General features: G+C 39.5%; 2 protein-coding genes across 2 annotated transcripts in view; one reads left to right on the forward strand and one right to left on the reverse strand.

Moving 5' to 3' along the window:
• The window catches only part of LOC149108379 (uncharacterized), a 3,159-nt gene extending 2,228 nt beyond the window's left edge, over positions 1–931 (reverse strand). Inside the window, exon 1 of the mRNA XM_089295513.1 lies at positions 1–931. This exon is cut by the window's left edge and continues 2,228 nt beyond it. Coding sequence (XP_089151639.1) covers positions 1–149 — 149 coding nt within the window. The 5' untranslated portion in view covers positions 150–931.
• Positions 932–5,289: 4,358 nt separating this feature from the next.
• On the forward strand, positions 5,290–13,584 carry LOC110049253 (netrin receptor DCC-like). Its single transcript, XM_020755035.2, has 7 exons — positions 5,290–5,590; positions 8,428–8,622; positions 8,998–9,138; positions 9,901–10,191; positions 10,905–11,045; positions 11,331–11,504; positions 12,175–13,584. Exons 1-7 carry the CDS (start codon positions 5,527–5,529, stop codon positions 12,246–12,248), a joined length of 1,080 nt encoding a protein of 359 aa, XP_020610694.1. The 5' UTR covers positions 5,290–5,526; the 3' UTR covers positions 12,249–13,584.
• The last annotated feature ends 1,096 nt before the right edge of the window (positions 13,585–14,680 follow it).

A 14,680-nucleotide genomic window follows, 5' to 3' on the forward strand; every position in this document is an offset into this window, starting at 1 on the left:
TACTTTGTGAGTTTTTCCGTTGTTTTCAAGGAGGTGTTCCTTTCTGTGGGGATGGACATATCGATAAGCCGACAGGTTCTTTCCTTCTTGTCTTTCACCACTATATCTGGTCTGTTTGCTTTTATCTCTTTGTCGGTTTGGATTGGCATGTATAGTCGCTGTTTGGTTTTCTGTCACAGTAGCTGGTTCGTGTTCGTAGTGTTTATCTTGTGCTTTGATGTTATAGTGTTTGCATATTGCCCAGTGGAGATATGCTGCAGCTTTATTGTGTCTTTGTGTGTACTCTGTCTTGGCAAGTTCTGGGCGTCCGGAGACAAGGTGGTCAACTGTTTCTTGAAATTGCCCACAGATTCTGCACATTGGGTCGGTGCCATCTTTCAGGATCTTATTTCGGTAATAGTTGGTCTTAATGCATTGATCTTGGGCAGCAATAATGAAACCTTCTGTTTCTGATTTGAGGACAGGTGTACTCAGCCAATTGTGGGTTTTGTCTTGGTCTACGTCCTTCTCTTTTGTTCTTTTTGGGTACTGACCATGCAAAGGCTTTTCTTCCCATTTGCTCTTGAGTTATTCTAAAGCTTGGTGTTTGGCTTTCAGCTTGACCCTTCGGGCATAGGTTGTGGCTGGCTCATTCTCTGCCACTTCAGCTTCTGGTAAGCTGAGTTCTCGCCCATATTTTGCGGTCATGATCCCTCGCAATTTTGAGGAGGTAATCATCTTTGTTGTTGAAATATTATTATTATTATTATTATTATTATTATTATTATTATCATTATTATTATTATTATTATTATTGTTGTTGTTAAAGCCGAGGTTTGGACATGACGTCATTTTTGTATAAGGTCGATGAGAAAATAGATACTGCAAAAATTAATTTGATTTTATTATTATTATTATTGCGCCAGGAGACATGGAAAATCTGTTTGAAAGCGAGCCCACGGGTGGCATTTTGTAAGATAACATCCTTATTTTACCTGAAGACGTTGAGTTCCTCAAAAAGTTCGTCTTAAATCGGCCCCAATTGACACTTCACAACGTGACGGTTTGCGGGGAAAATCACGACCATTCTCCGAGAACTGGCTCTTGCGTTGCTTTATGTTACACTTTTACGTGAATATATTGTCATCGACAATAGCTCTCGACCAGTAAGCGTGCGAGAATCTTTATCAGTGTCTTAAAACGGACTTTGACCCAGTTTACTGACAAATTTCGACAAAAGCCAGCACCAGGAAACAGAACTGTACGGATTCTTACCACATCTAATTTCCCCAGATTTAATCAGTAATAGTTTTCCAGGCATATTAATTTGGGAACTTTGTAATTGAATATTCCCGAAATACGTGCAGTTTTTCGCAAATTGTTTGACATGCGGGCTGTCTAACACTTTACAGCTGTGGGTCATTTTAGTCCTCACTTCAAAATGTCGGCCAAGAGTATGAAACCCTCTATGACTGAAACCAATTACTAGTAACACGAATAGGGAAATCCAATTTAATCTTACCTTCCCTTTCCTAAAAACCCAGAGAGACCCAGGCCAATAAAATCACACGCACGCCATTTACTTGAAACCTTGGAGATCCTTCGTTCTAATTGTTTCTCCTAAGCCAGTTCACTTACGGAGAGATTATAAATAAATTCAATAAACACACTTACTTTATACTGCCAGTGATTTTATCTATAAAAATCAAGTCCAAAGTTTAAGTTTAGCGGTACTTTGGTCTGATCACTCACGTGACAACCTCGTTACCGGGGCGTTAAAGTTTTCTCCGAGAGCCTGAGAACGAGGTTGGCTGGTTGCTGTCACTTCTCGCTGAAACGAGACGGTCACTTTTAATATGTCTAGGCAAGGTGGTTCTACAGGAACAATGGATGATTAGGCCGATGACTGAAAGGTTTGGACCAGAACGTTTCCTGCCTCATTGCTTCCCCCTTGATGACAACATCCTAAATTACCCGTGTATCACAAACGGACCAAGCGCCAACTCGCCCTTTCAGGTTACAGAAAAGAAATTAAACCCGAATATTTCCGTCACGCCTTGGTCACACATGGACATGAACAGAGACCACGAATGCTTTACTTCACGTTCATCGGCCGGAGGTCAACTAAGCAGTCGTGATGTGCCAGAAAATGTTTAGTCAAACGCACTTGATGGAGTAAAAAGCATTCAAGAGGATTAAGCTGGATCAATACGCGTTTGAATTAACGCTAATGGACAGCTTAGAAACTGACAGAGATGCATTAAGCCCACGAGAAGCCGAGTGAGTGGAAGAACTTTGAACTAAAAAAAAAAACACCAGTATGCATGCCGAGGACGACGAAAACATTTGCGAGCAGGAAATTGCGTTTTGATTTTCTGTGTTCTTTTCTTTTTAATCTTTATTGTTTAAAACCGCAATCATTATTATAGGCACCACTTACCCTTTTTTTCGGGTTCCAGTTTTAGCTGGTAGCGTGACTGAAAGGTTTTGATACAGTCAAACCACCCAGGGGATAATGCTCTAGTGCCCTGCTTAGAACTTCTCATAGAGCACGCTTTATAATGTGCAATGCTACTATTCAAATGAGCGTTGGATACTTCTAGAGTTAAATACTCTTGTAAACTGAGTGTATAACGATGTGGGGTTAATTTCTTCTTGAAAGTGGAAATATCAGTCAAAGTATTCACTATAGATAGTGGGTATACAGATTAATACCATAAGGTTCACGCGATGAACCTATGAAAAAAATCTACATGTCTCTACACACACAAAAAAACAACTATCAAAGATATGCAAAGTCCACTAATGAGAGAGAGGCTACATGTTACATGTAAGCATATGACAATGTCAAACGAGAGACAATACAAGGCATACAAGCGTTTGTTGAACGGTTATTTCATTCTGAACCATGCACCAAGCTATTTACCCGATTAACACCAGGCTTTTTTTTTTATCTTTTACGACCAAGGATGGAAAGCGGATTGCACCCCACCCACCCCCTCCCGTTATGATAATAAGACTTTGAGGGTATAAAGTACGTCCAAAAATGTTTCGTTTAATGCAAACGAAGGATGATGTCATGATGATATAATATCACGTGGTAATTCCGTCATGTTTTCCAAACAGCCGCCATCTTGGATCCACCATCTTGGATTTCTTGATTTTCCCAGAACGCCCGAAAACCACCGAAAATGACTCAAAAGTAATGAAAATCAATGTTACAAAATCCTGCAATTGTAAAAGTTAAATTTGTAAATTTGAAAAACATGCCTGTCAAAATATGGTTGTCATGGAATCATCAAGTTGCGAGAACGATGCCGTTCATGTCAAATTGTTCCCGGATAAATTATAAATAAAGTTTGGCAGCTTTGACTAAGTTAAAAACGGCTCAATTCAACCAGCGCGGGCCCTTTCCATCCCCACATCTATTTCTTCTCACCTGTCTTCTCACAGCAGCAAGAATACTCAGAAACTATGGCGACTTAGCGACTGTCCGCTTAACATAGTCAACAAACGATGCGCGCTCACGATTGACTGTATTATCGCTGGCCTTTAGATAGCAATAAAACGGTTATTATACGATTCGTTTTCATATCTTTAAAGCAAAACGAACAGTCAATGGCGACCGCACAATTCATATGGGTCAGTCGCGGCGTTATTGATCGAGTTGGGAGGCAAAGTATAATTAGTATAGTAATATAGGTGCTCGATATTAGTTGATACCATCTACGATTTAATCCAATCGTCAACTAAAACGACCACCCAATGGGTCACTGATATTTACTTAATCTTCGAAATCGCTTCGCTGCCGCGAGTTTAAGGTGGCCGAACACAGTTTTCAAGAGCCTATGCCTAATTCACCATTACTTTTAAGCTATTTATGCTTTGGCGCCCGTTTTTTAAAAGCGTCAAGGTTAACCACAGAAGGGTTTATTATCGCATTTTGGCTGAGGTGTGTGCTGTTGGCATGGCAACGGGGCTGGTTAAAAACAAGGCTTAAAAGTGGTTTTTGTTTATTTAAAAAAAATTCAGTCGTTAGATTTTTTTCATCATTTACCCACTACGAATTGACATTAAATCCCTTCTGTCAACAATGTTCTAATAAAATTTTGACATAGGCGATTTTCGTAATTCGCCGCTGACCGTTTTCACTGCATGTTCTGTATTATTAAAAATTCCCTATGTCAAAATTCAAATTTTTTGCGATAAATCATTCACGTGGTTTCTGAACTATTGTTTTGCCAAATTTCTTGAAATTCTAACGACTGGATCGTTAGAAATCGGCATGTTTCTGCAAAAGCAATCGGTCTCAATTTTTCGAGCAACTGCGCATGCGCTGCATTTAACTGGGTTCTTTCGGTAACAAAGAAAAAGCTGAGAATTGCTGGGTTTTTTGCGTCGTTACCTTTTCTAACATATCTTTGTAATAAAAGACTAAAGCCATCAATATACTGCGTTCAATAATAGAGAAAAATAGCGCAGATAGTGCGGGTGTTGAGTAAATAAAATGATCGCTCTGTTGACGGCATGTTTGTTTTTGCAATCCTTGTGCGCGCGCTGAATTGCATCAGCAAAAGCGCGCGCGAAAACTGTGTTCGGCCACCTTAACCCACAACAAAAAAAATGCAGACTCGATGCAAACCCACATGGCTGATAGCTCAGTCACTGGGATTGACAATGACCCGGAAAAGTGCTTTTTGTACAATAGTGTTTTAAAACAAAATATAAGGAGAGCTTTATATTTTCCTATAAGTCTATTCGAAGTTGATAAACTTTACGTTTCGACAAGTGATGGGCAACAATTTCTGGAGAAGTGATTATTTTTTTGCGTTTTGGGGGTGGGATGGGAAAGGAGACTTTTCGCGAAAAAATTTAATCCAGGTACTCGTGTATTCTCGCAGATTCTCGTGTTAGGCAGGTCTTAGTGTGATTATAACTTCCTTATATTGGATTTATACATACTGCATGTATATGTAACTCACGTCTGTTATTTTTGTTCTTTTTCTTTTACGTAATTCGCTTTTTAAATTTATATTTGTGTTATCCTACATGTTCCCAGCCACTACGTATAATGTTAACACATTAAAATGTTCTTCGAAGAGAGAAGTTACCTTTTAGCGGGGTTAAGTCGGTAAGTCGCTCAAAGCACTTGATAACAGATGTTGGCTGCTTCAAAATACCGAGTTGAAACGTGCAAAAACAGAGATGTACCTGCGAATTCTAGGAAACTGAAAATGAATTATAATTCGATACCTCCGGAGATAACCTTGAACAAATAAGCGACCGTCCAAATTAAAACTACATTTTGTGTCCGTGCGTATTCCGTGAATGAGGTAACAACAGCTAATCATATGCTAGAGACAGCTTTGTTTATATTCCATTGTTTTGGAAGCTTGAACATCAACCACTAAGAACCAAGCATTTAAAGAGCCTGTCATCGGTGTTATTGCACGAATAGTGTGAACAATTCAGGGGTTTAGACTCGTTTTGTTGTTACCCTTCATCGCTAGAAGTTGTGCTACAAGTGCAACAACAGGAACCGCAGAAATGGTTAATCACGCGCTTTTTTGGAGGCTGGTTTTGTTGGCTTGCATTACTAGATCTGTTGAAGGTGGGTTCAAACTCAGTGACATAGCTATAACGTAAGTCATAATCTCAACAAGCCCAAAATGACCTATTTAAGTCATTTGGATGCACTTAAAAAAGATTCCCTCGTTGCGTTTCCGTCCAGGTGAGTTCGTAGCTCTAAACTCTTGCCAGCTGCTCAATAACAAACGGTCAAAATATTCTAGTTCTAAAGTGGTGGATTTCTTATCATATATATGAGCTTTTTTAATGGAAATATTAGTCCACTAATCTATGACATTATGAGTCTGCGCTAAATTATAGCGTATTTTGCTAATGATTTGCAGGATTAAAGTTTTAGTTTCGCTCCCTTACTGGGACAAAATCTTACAGGGACCAAACTTTTGCGAGTTCTCTATCATTGCCAGACTAGGGCCATTTCTTTTCTAACAAAATTATTATTAAAAGAAACCTCCGTGACATATCACCGAAGTAACGTGCATGTACACCCTGCAAAATGATCACGTAATCGAGAAATACATGGTCCCACGCAGGTTAAGAATATATCTATAGTAATTGAAATAAGTGTATTTATTTGTTCTACTCTTGGTTTTGTTTTTTTTTTAAACATATTTCAGCATTAAAAATTTTGAGTTTCAAGGAGATATAATAACTTGCATGAAGGATAGAAAAAGTGAATAATGAAATATTTCGTTTGATGGTCCGATTGACTCAATTCCGATTTTAATAGCCAGTTTTCGCTATCTTGCGGATATCAAGTATCGTGTAGCGAAATAATCGTTGCTAATGGCACAATTTAATTTTAACTCGGCTGAGGTTAAGTTCTCAGAAAAAGCGCAATTTCATAGGAAAAATGTTCACATGCTAAAAATTATAATTTGCTTTTCTTTGAAGATATAATGACTTGATGTGACAAGTTGTCATACGCAATTTTTGTTTGCCCAGTTGCCGTCAAATCTGTCATTCTATCTAAAATAAAGTTATCTGCTGGATTGATTACACGTTGTTCCATAGCGTTTAAAGTTAAAGTAGATCGTTTGTTTTACAATTGAACAAGCTGGTGTGCAGAATTCGTTAACACTGTTACCATGGATCTCGGTTAGAGTGGCTAGATGTTTGAAAAATGCAAAGTGAAAATAAAAACAGACTGCTTTTGCAGCTGGCTACAGGATGCGCAAAGCAAAAATAAGAGCGATGAAGCCCAAAACAGAGATCGGCTAGGATTATCGTTGCTAGATTATCGATTTGTGTGGTGGCTCTGTAAACGTTCACAAATTTTCATACGAGATGTCAGATATGAATCAGTTTCGGGAAATTCACCTGGCTCTTTCAGTCTTTGCCTTGACACGCAAGGTTAAATCGACGCGGATAATTAAAGAACACAAAAACCTTTTGGAGAAACAAAAACGGATCTTCAAAAGTACACGATCTTGAATTTGCCATTCGTTTTCGCCAATGGTCGATGGCAAAAAAAGAAGAAATCAGATTTTCGATTCTAGGATACCTTCGACCAAACTGTCGAATGTTTCGACTTATCTAAGGGTAGCACGTTGGGACAAAGAGTGGCAGCTTATGCTCCGGGTATCCATAATTAGATACCATTACGTAACTTAATGCGTCATCTCTATCGATAGTAACATCACGTAATCATGGTTACATATAATGGTGTGGTGGTGTGATGTCTGAGATGGTGGGATTGCTTGTTTGGCTATTTGCGTGTTCTGACCGATTGAGGCTCTGAGTTGACCGGAAAATGGCACTACCTGAGAATTAAATTTTACAGAAGTCCTATGAATTTCTGGTCTTTATTGCCAACTGGAAGTAACTTCTTTACTCGGCACTCAAGAAACTTGGCAGACCTGAATTGTAGCTTTCGGCACTACGAAGATTTCTGGGATCTTTGTTATAAGATCCCAGAAAAGGAGCTACCGGCTACCGACAGGCATGATTGGTCAATGGTTTCCAAAGGAAACCAGGAACAAATCAGAGCCCACGTCAGCTTCTACTTGAGAATAGTGCTCAGTCGCTTTTGAGTTTCTGGAGAGGTCAGCAAACAACTTCACGCACGTACATTTTTTCTCGATCGAAGAAGTTCACAAAAAAGTCATCAGAACTCTCACTCAGTTCACGAGCATAGTAATGGTAAGGCGATTTACTATTTTTTTACTGAAAATATTTAGTTTGGCTGCCATCCATCAAAATTACAATAAGCACGGTTTAAAGGTAAATTTCCACTGACGCGTAATATTTACGTGCCTTTGTATGATGTGTAAAAGGCTTGACCGGGCTTACTCAGGAGTCCTTCTACTCGCGCGACTTTTTCATCCAACCAGAGCTGTAAAGCCAAAACCAATCGTGACTAGTTCACGCACGTTTTCCCGCGCTTCAAGTCAGCTACACTGTAATTACTTCGAGTGTTGATTGGTTCATTGGATTGTTTGTGTCCTTTGTGATTGGCTGAAGTGATTAATTTAGTTTAGGTTCTACGAACTCAATTGAAAACCGCTCTACTGTGTGTTATTTGCTTTAGATAGTGGTATGTTTATATTTTAACTTTTTAAGGTGTTTCGATTTATTGTAATAGTTTGCATGGTAGTGTTTACACTTTCAACGTTAAAGAAGTTTCACGCGTTAAAAAAAACTTAGTTCAGTCAGGGAAGACCTGAACGTTTCAATGACACAAGGTTAAAGATGGGTAAACACTTTAAAGCGACGCTTTACATGTGGTTCAGTGTATACGGTCTTACTTATAATGAGCCAAGTTAAATGCTGCTTTTATGAAAATATGATTTTTGGCGTGGTGTGGCGTATATTATAATCAAATCATTTTACTAACCGAGGAATAATTCCATCTTCCTCTAGCTGTGAGCATTGCCCAACCTTATCCCAACAACATTGTCGCAATCAGTGAATCAGCGGTTAATGTCACCTGCATCTTTGTCGGAGACAATGATCAGCCTCCCCTCAGGGTGATATTTCAGAGAAGAAAGGAACGTGGAATGGAGTGGTTTGATATTCAGGACTCGGAGAGAGTGTTCCAGACAAACAAGACACGAGGTCACTGAGTTATGATTTAATAACAGATTTCACTTCTCAACCATGTTCAGATTTGTCAAGGCTTTCAAAGTACGAAGGTTTAAAACAAAAAAAAAAACGTGGCGGTCAGTGCAAATTGCATCATGATGGGAGAGTTTGAATCTAACTGTGCAATTCCAATTCTACAAACTAAAATGTACACCTGAGGAAAAAAAAAGGGGGGTTCTAATGCCCAACTCTAGTGATATACTGCCAAGTGCATCTTGCATGTGGAGACCAGTGAAAGGGCGGGAGGTACAACTGCACGTGAAGATACAATTCAAGGTTTGAGGAGGGGGGATTCGGAGGTATTGTATTTCAGTGGAGGTTGCTGATAATTTTTTCATGCAACTTCAGGCAACAGATCAAGCGCTACGCTGCACTTCACGAACATTACTGTACAAGATGATCACGAGAAAGGATCTTACCAATGCATCGGATATTCCGCGACAGGAGGACGTCCAGACAGTCAGAGATTCGACGTACGAGTCACAGCAAGTGAGTTGGAAATACTACGTGAACAGCCAGTTAAGGGGACAATCCTCCTTAAGTGAGTAAGTGAGTTAGTGAGTCAGTCAGGCGGCCTGTTCAAAAAAAAAAAATTTTTTTTTGTTTATATATAGTGGTCAATGCGCTTAGCTACACCTAGCTAGTTCACAGGCATGCCACTTAAACTGAAAGAAACAAACATATCAACTAAACATAATAGGCTTAAAAATCCCAGCTGGCGGGAGGCAGACCAGTTGGCTATTTACAAGCTATTTACAAGCCAGTCAGTCAGTCAGTTATCCAGTCACTGAGTTATCCCGGCAGCCAGCCAGTAGGCCAGTTAGTTGGTTAGTTAGTTAGTCCATCCCTCCGTAGGAACATCAGTCAGCTAGTCCGTCTGTATACGGACGGTAAATAGAACGTCTAGACAAAGTTAACATCTTTACTATCTTTTTAAGTCAAGTGCGTCTAGCGTAAACCTGGAACGCCCTTAACTGGGACACATTAATTAAATGATGAAACCGATCATGTCACCTCTCGTACGAGATTAGAACATAATTTTTCAAACAAAAAATAGTCATGGAATATTAATGTTTCCTGTTTCTATTTTTCAAAGGCTTTAACGTCTGAGACGTTAAATGCGCCTATTACATATATACACGTTCCTGAAGCATAAAACGGTCATTTACTATTTCCCTATTAAAATAAAACTCAAGCTCAAAAGATTCCTATTACTATTGTCTGATAAACAAAGAATTTACAATTTTACAGGAGAAGACCTACCAGTGGCTCGTGTTATTCCAAATGTGACAGTATCATATGGAGACAGCGTAAGACTTTACTGCAATCTGACCCACAAGAATAACGAGAGGACCACACCCATAGACAAGGTTACATACCTACGAGGCAATAACCCGGTGAAAATAACCAACGACGTCACACAGGCGTTGATCTTCAATTCTGTCAGGGTCAGCGATGGAGGGAACTACGTATGTAGGATCCGGGTGCTGCTTCATTCACTTGTCCCTTATGACGTCACCTCGTCTCCAGGCTATCTTCACAGTAAGCAGTTGGTGGGGTGTTAGAAGAGGGAACAAATAGTACAATGTTTACATGTACTTAAATTCAACAAAGGTGAATTAACTGCTGAACCGAAATTAGAAGGCTGCAGTTTCGAGAGTTAGACCTTTGTCGGGGAAGCTCATGTTGTACTGCCGTTTTGTAAGATGTCTTTCCGCTCCAGAACAATTTCAACCCACCAACTAACCAATCAAAACTCGAAAGAAATACATGTGGCTGACGCGAAGCGCGGGAAAACATGGGCGAGTAAGTTAGAATGATTTTGGCCTTACTTCTGATTGGATGACAAGTGGCACAAGTTTTTTAAGCCAATCCCCTGGCGTAAACCAAGGCAAATGCGAATTACTTTGCACACTCAAGAAAAAACCATTCTTAACCACATCAATCGCTTAATTTATTCCTGAAAAATTGGTGACCAAATGCTCATTAGCAATTCTATAAAATGTAAAGCTATCAATTTGAAGAGGAATGCTTGACGTTTGGAGGGGGCCTCCATGGGACACTCATGGAATAAGAGACGAGGACGGGACAAACAAAGATACCCGTACGATAAATACATGAATCCCCAAAATACTTTCGCTTTTAAGTCAGTGACGAAGTACATTCTATCAAACATTATAAAGTACTATACGTCAATCTTAAAGTTACACTCAGAAATATGCCTTTCCATGAGCTCATGTCTTTCTGGTCAACAGTTCGCGTCCGATTTCCAATCAAGGAAACTAAACTTGTTGCTGTCATAGGAGACAGTGTTGCCTTAGTTTGCAGCGCTGACGGTTACCCCTTGGACATTGAATGGAAGAAAAACGAGCCGGGATCTACTGCTGTCATCAAGTGTAAGATATTTTGAAGCATATTAGAGTTCAATATCATGACATCTGAGTCTTTTTATTTCACTTCTACGTCGGCGGGAAAATGGAAATCTTGGGCAGGAGGAGCTCAAGGAACGTAACTGACGCAAGGGACAAGTTACCTCGAGCGGTACTAGAATCACTTTAGAGCAATAACGGTCACTATGTATAGTAATCAAGTTTTGGTAGACAGACTTACTCAAGACGTGCGATTCCTTGTTTCACACAGCACATCTAGAATAATTTGTCGTCTTTTATTTTCATCCATAGCCGATGGTCGTATCATACTACAGGGTGAATGCAGTTTCTGTGATTCAATCCTTGTAATCCAGAACGCAACCACAGAGGATTCTGGGAACTACTCGTGCAATGCACGTGACGGGCCTGGACAACAGTATTTTCTTGTTACAGTGAACTCGAATTCCACTTCGATTTCTGCTATTGGTGAGAAATAACGATTCATTTAAAACATACAAGCAAAAACACAGAAAAGCAAAAAAACGAAAAAAAAAAAAAAAAAAAAAAAAAAGGCAGGACTGTTTAGTCTTTGGTTAAAGTAGGCAATTGATGATTTACTTTCTGACCTTGCCCAGTAAAATAGCAATGCTTTGCTGTTTTACTAAAAAATGTACATATTTCAAATTGATAGAAATAATGGTATGGCCCTAAAGTACAAACTACAGACATTACTGATGCTACGAGACACACTTATCGAGGCTGGCAACTGAGATCATGGGCAAATGAGATAGGATAACGTGTTTCCTGGTTTGCGAACTTCGCTCAAAAGTTACAGTCATAGACGATCAAAACTTACAGTCATAGACGATCGCCTTTACAGGAGTGATTAGTCTGGTTCTTCCAGATCATTACGTAAGGTTAATTTCTCAAACGCAGCTTCAGTAAAACAAGATGGCGCTTTGATAAGGAAAGCATGCTCTCGCACACATAGTTAAGACAGCACAGATACTCTTCGGAGTTTCAAAAGATTCATTAGTCAACTGTCTAATGCAGAGCTGCAATCTTATTAGTGTAAATTCTGTAAAATGATTTCTCCAACGATTTATTTCTCCGACATTGCTGACACAAAACAATAATTGTCTTTTTTTTGTCTTAGTCACTCCTCGCTTTGTGACAACCATTTTGCCAGCATTCGGCTTGTGGACTTGGTGGCCTTCAATATGGCAATGAAGATCGAAAGAACATCACTAACACACGCAGTATTTCTAAACCGCAAGCATCTTTATACAAATTACATTTGCCTTTATAGAGCGTTTTCACTCACGTGGCCAGCACCCGTGCAAATTTATTGGAACAAAAGTGTCAACATAAGACTCCCACAGGATTGGTTTCCTACACCAACATGGCCGCCGTTTCATGCTGCCGTGACGTCATGTGGAAATGCTCTATAGCTTTGTTACTTATTACTGTGCATTAGCACAGAGAAGGAACAGAATTAGTTGCAATGTTTTTGAACTGCATATGATACAGAAAGATGCAGAAATTATTTTTAATTTTTTGCTGTCGATTTCAGAGCATTAGAGGACAAGGTTAAAATTATTGTCAGCTTAGAATTCAAAACACGTCATCACTCGGATTTCATTCTCAGAGGACCTTACCAGAGTGACTACCATATTAGCAATTTTTTTAAGTTTCCATTTTTCCAAGTTTTCCATTTAGTTTCTGTGGAACTTTAAGTTACACTCCCCACAATCAGACTTAGGTAACGCTATTTTACAAAGCGTAAATTTCCCCATTACACGATACAGATAGATTACAATTATTGGACGAGATTGAACAAAATATTGATTGAACAAAATTTGAGTTGCGAGCAGATTAGTTGTCTGCCGAAGCCTTCGGCAAATAATTGATCCACGTGACACTGACAAATCACGATATTTTGCGATAACCGAGTTCAATAATTGTTTTATTATTTGATCTCACCGTATGTTTTCATTTAAACTCTCTGACAGCTCATGGAAGTGATCGGCCATTTTTCACACAAAAGTGCGTTACAACTACGCACGAGCAGATTATTATTTGCAGCAAAACACATTTATATGGTCCGGTATAACGCATGAGTAGAACATTATTTGTAGGAAGTTGTTTGCAGGTCACGTGGTGGGCTCTCGGCCAATGAAAAGGAAGAAAAAATGCATCGAATGATAATTTTGTTTATTATAAAAGTAATCGGGGTGAGCTTTGATTCTGCTTTTGTTCCTCAAAAAGGTGAACGCAGTAGATCCCATTCTGAGATAAACTTGAGAGTAAAGACAATTTTAAATAAGAATAGAGAAGTTGGTTTAATTGTAATATCAAATGTTTTGCTAACATATTGATGAGAAACAACTCAAAAAGATTCCTGCAACCGGAGACAATATTACCTGACTCGTCGTTTAATTATGTAATAAAATGGCTTCTACATATTGCTCTTGATTACGTTTTGTAGATTAAGGCATTCCTTGATAATTTCTACAATAACGTGTTCAACGCATTTTAATGAGCAAATAAATTAGTCGAAGAATAATTAGAGTGACACTGTTTCTTTAACTTAAAATTCCATTCACACACGCACAGATCACAGTATCCTACTTCGTTTCTTTCTAGCAATGGCGAAAACTCGACTTTAAACATAAGAACACGGACTTTTTGCGTACTCAAAACTGCACAAAATGGCGAAATAAAGTCTGCCTACAGGTTTCTATGGCAGGATAGCCTTCCTGTCTTTCAAAACCTCTCAGCATCCCTACGTACATACATGTTCGCGTCTTTGGGCCGGTGCAACGTAGTTTCACGTTTCTGAGCGTCGAACCTTGTGTAAATCACCAAAATTGGACTGGGCAAACGATAGCTTTGTTCCCTGTATTTCCCTCTAATCTACCAGACTACAACCATTCCTCAGTAATAACTGACAGGGAAACTCTTCCCATTTCCTCTCTGAACCCCCAAAACTTTATCACTTTGCCTTGTAAGGTTAGGCTCGATTTCCAGCCGTTTTGGGAGTCCGGTTGTTGATCCTCCTCCCAATGAACGGCTGGATCGATCACTGGTCCGTGTCGCTTGTGCGTGTGGGGAAGGGAACCCGGGCTCAAAAAAACGGGTGGAAATCGAGCTTATCCGAAGGTAGAAAGTATTGAAGAATGGCGAAACGGGAAAGAGATGAGAAGTAACGGAGATTTGTGTGTGTCACTCCACTGTCACGGCAGATGATGTGATTCGTGTGTCACTCCTCTCTCGGCAGATGATGTGATTCGTGCTTGTCACTCCTTTGTCACAGCAGATCCGGGTCAATGAGGCTAATAACTTGACTTTCATCAGAGGCAGGTCTTGAAGGCACCGAATATGATAAAGCCTCTTGAGAGGGTGGGGGGTCTGGGGACATGCTCCCCCCCCCCCCCGCCTAGAATTTAGAAATCTAGAAGCTCTTTCGTCACGAGACATCTCAGAGATATTTCTTTAGAGATATCACTCCTTTTTGAAGCTCAGATGAATGACGACGGAAATAACAATTTAAAGAGCTCACCTTGGCTTACTTGCAGCTTTGGAATACAATGTTTTCGACACTCGCGTTATACTTTTCGATTGAATAAACTGCTTCCATAACTGATTGCATTTTCTCGCTT

Source organism: Orbicella faveolata, unplaced genomic scaffold (genome assembly GCF_042242905.1).
Source record: "Orbicella faveolata isolate gen_17 unplaced genomic scaffold, um_ofav_v1 contig_26, whole genome shotgun sequence".
Classification (NCBI taxonomy): domain Eukaryota; kingdom Metazoa; phylum Cnidaria; class Anthozoa; order Scleractinia; family Merulinidae; genus Orbicella; species Orbicella faveolata.

Bases quoted from the DNA above. Each gene is read 5' to 3' on its own strand.
- LOC110049253 (XM_020755035.2), top strand. From the start codon at position 5,527: ATGGTTAATCACGCGCTTTTTTGGAGGCTGGTTTTGTTGGCTTGCATT. The intron at 8,623-8,997 runs GTCACTGAGTTA...ATGCAACTTCAG, and splicing joins CCAGACAAACAAGACACGAG to GCAACAGATCAAGCGCTACG. The intron at 10,192-10,904 runs GTAAGCAGTTGG...TCTGGTCAACAG, and splicing joins GTCTCCAGGCTATCTTCACA to TTCGCGTCCGATTTCCAATC.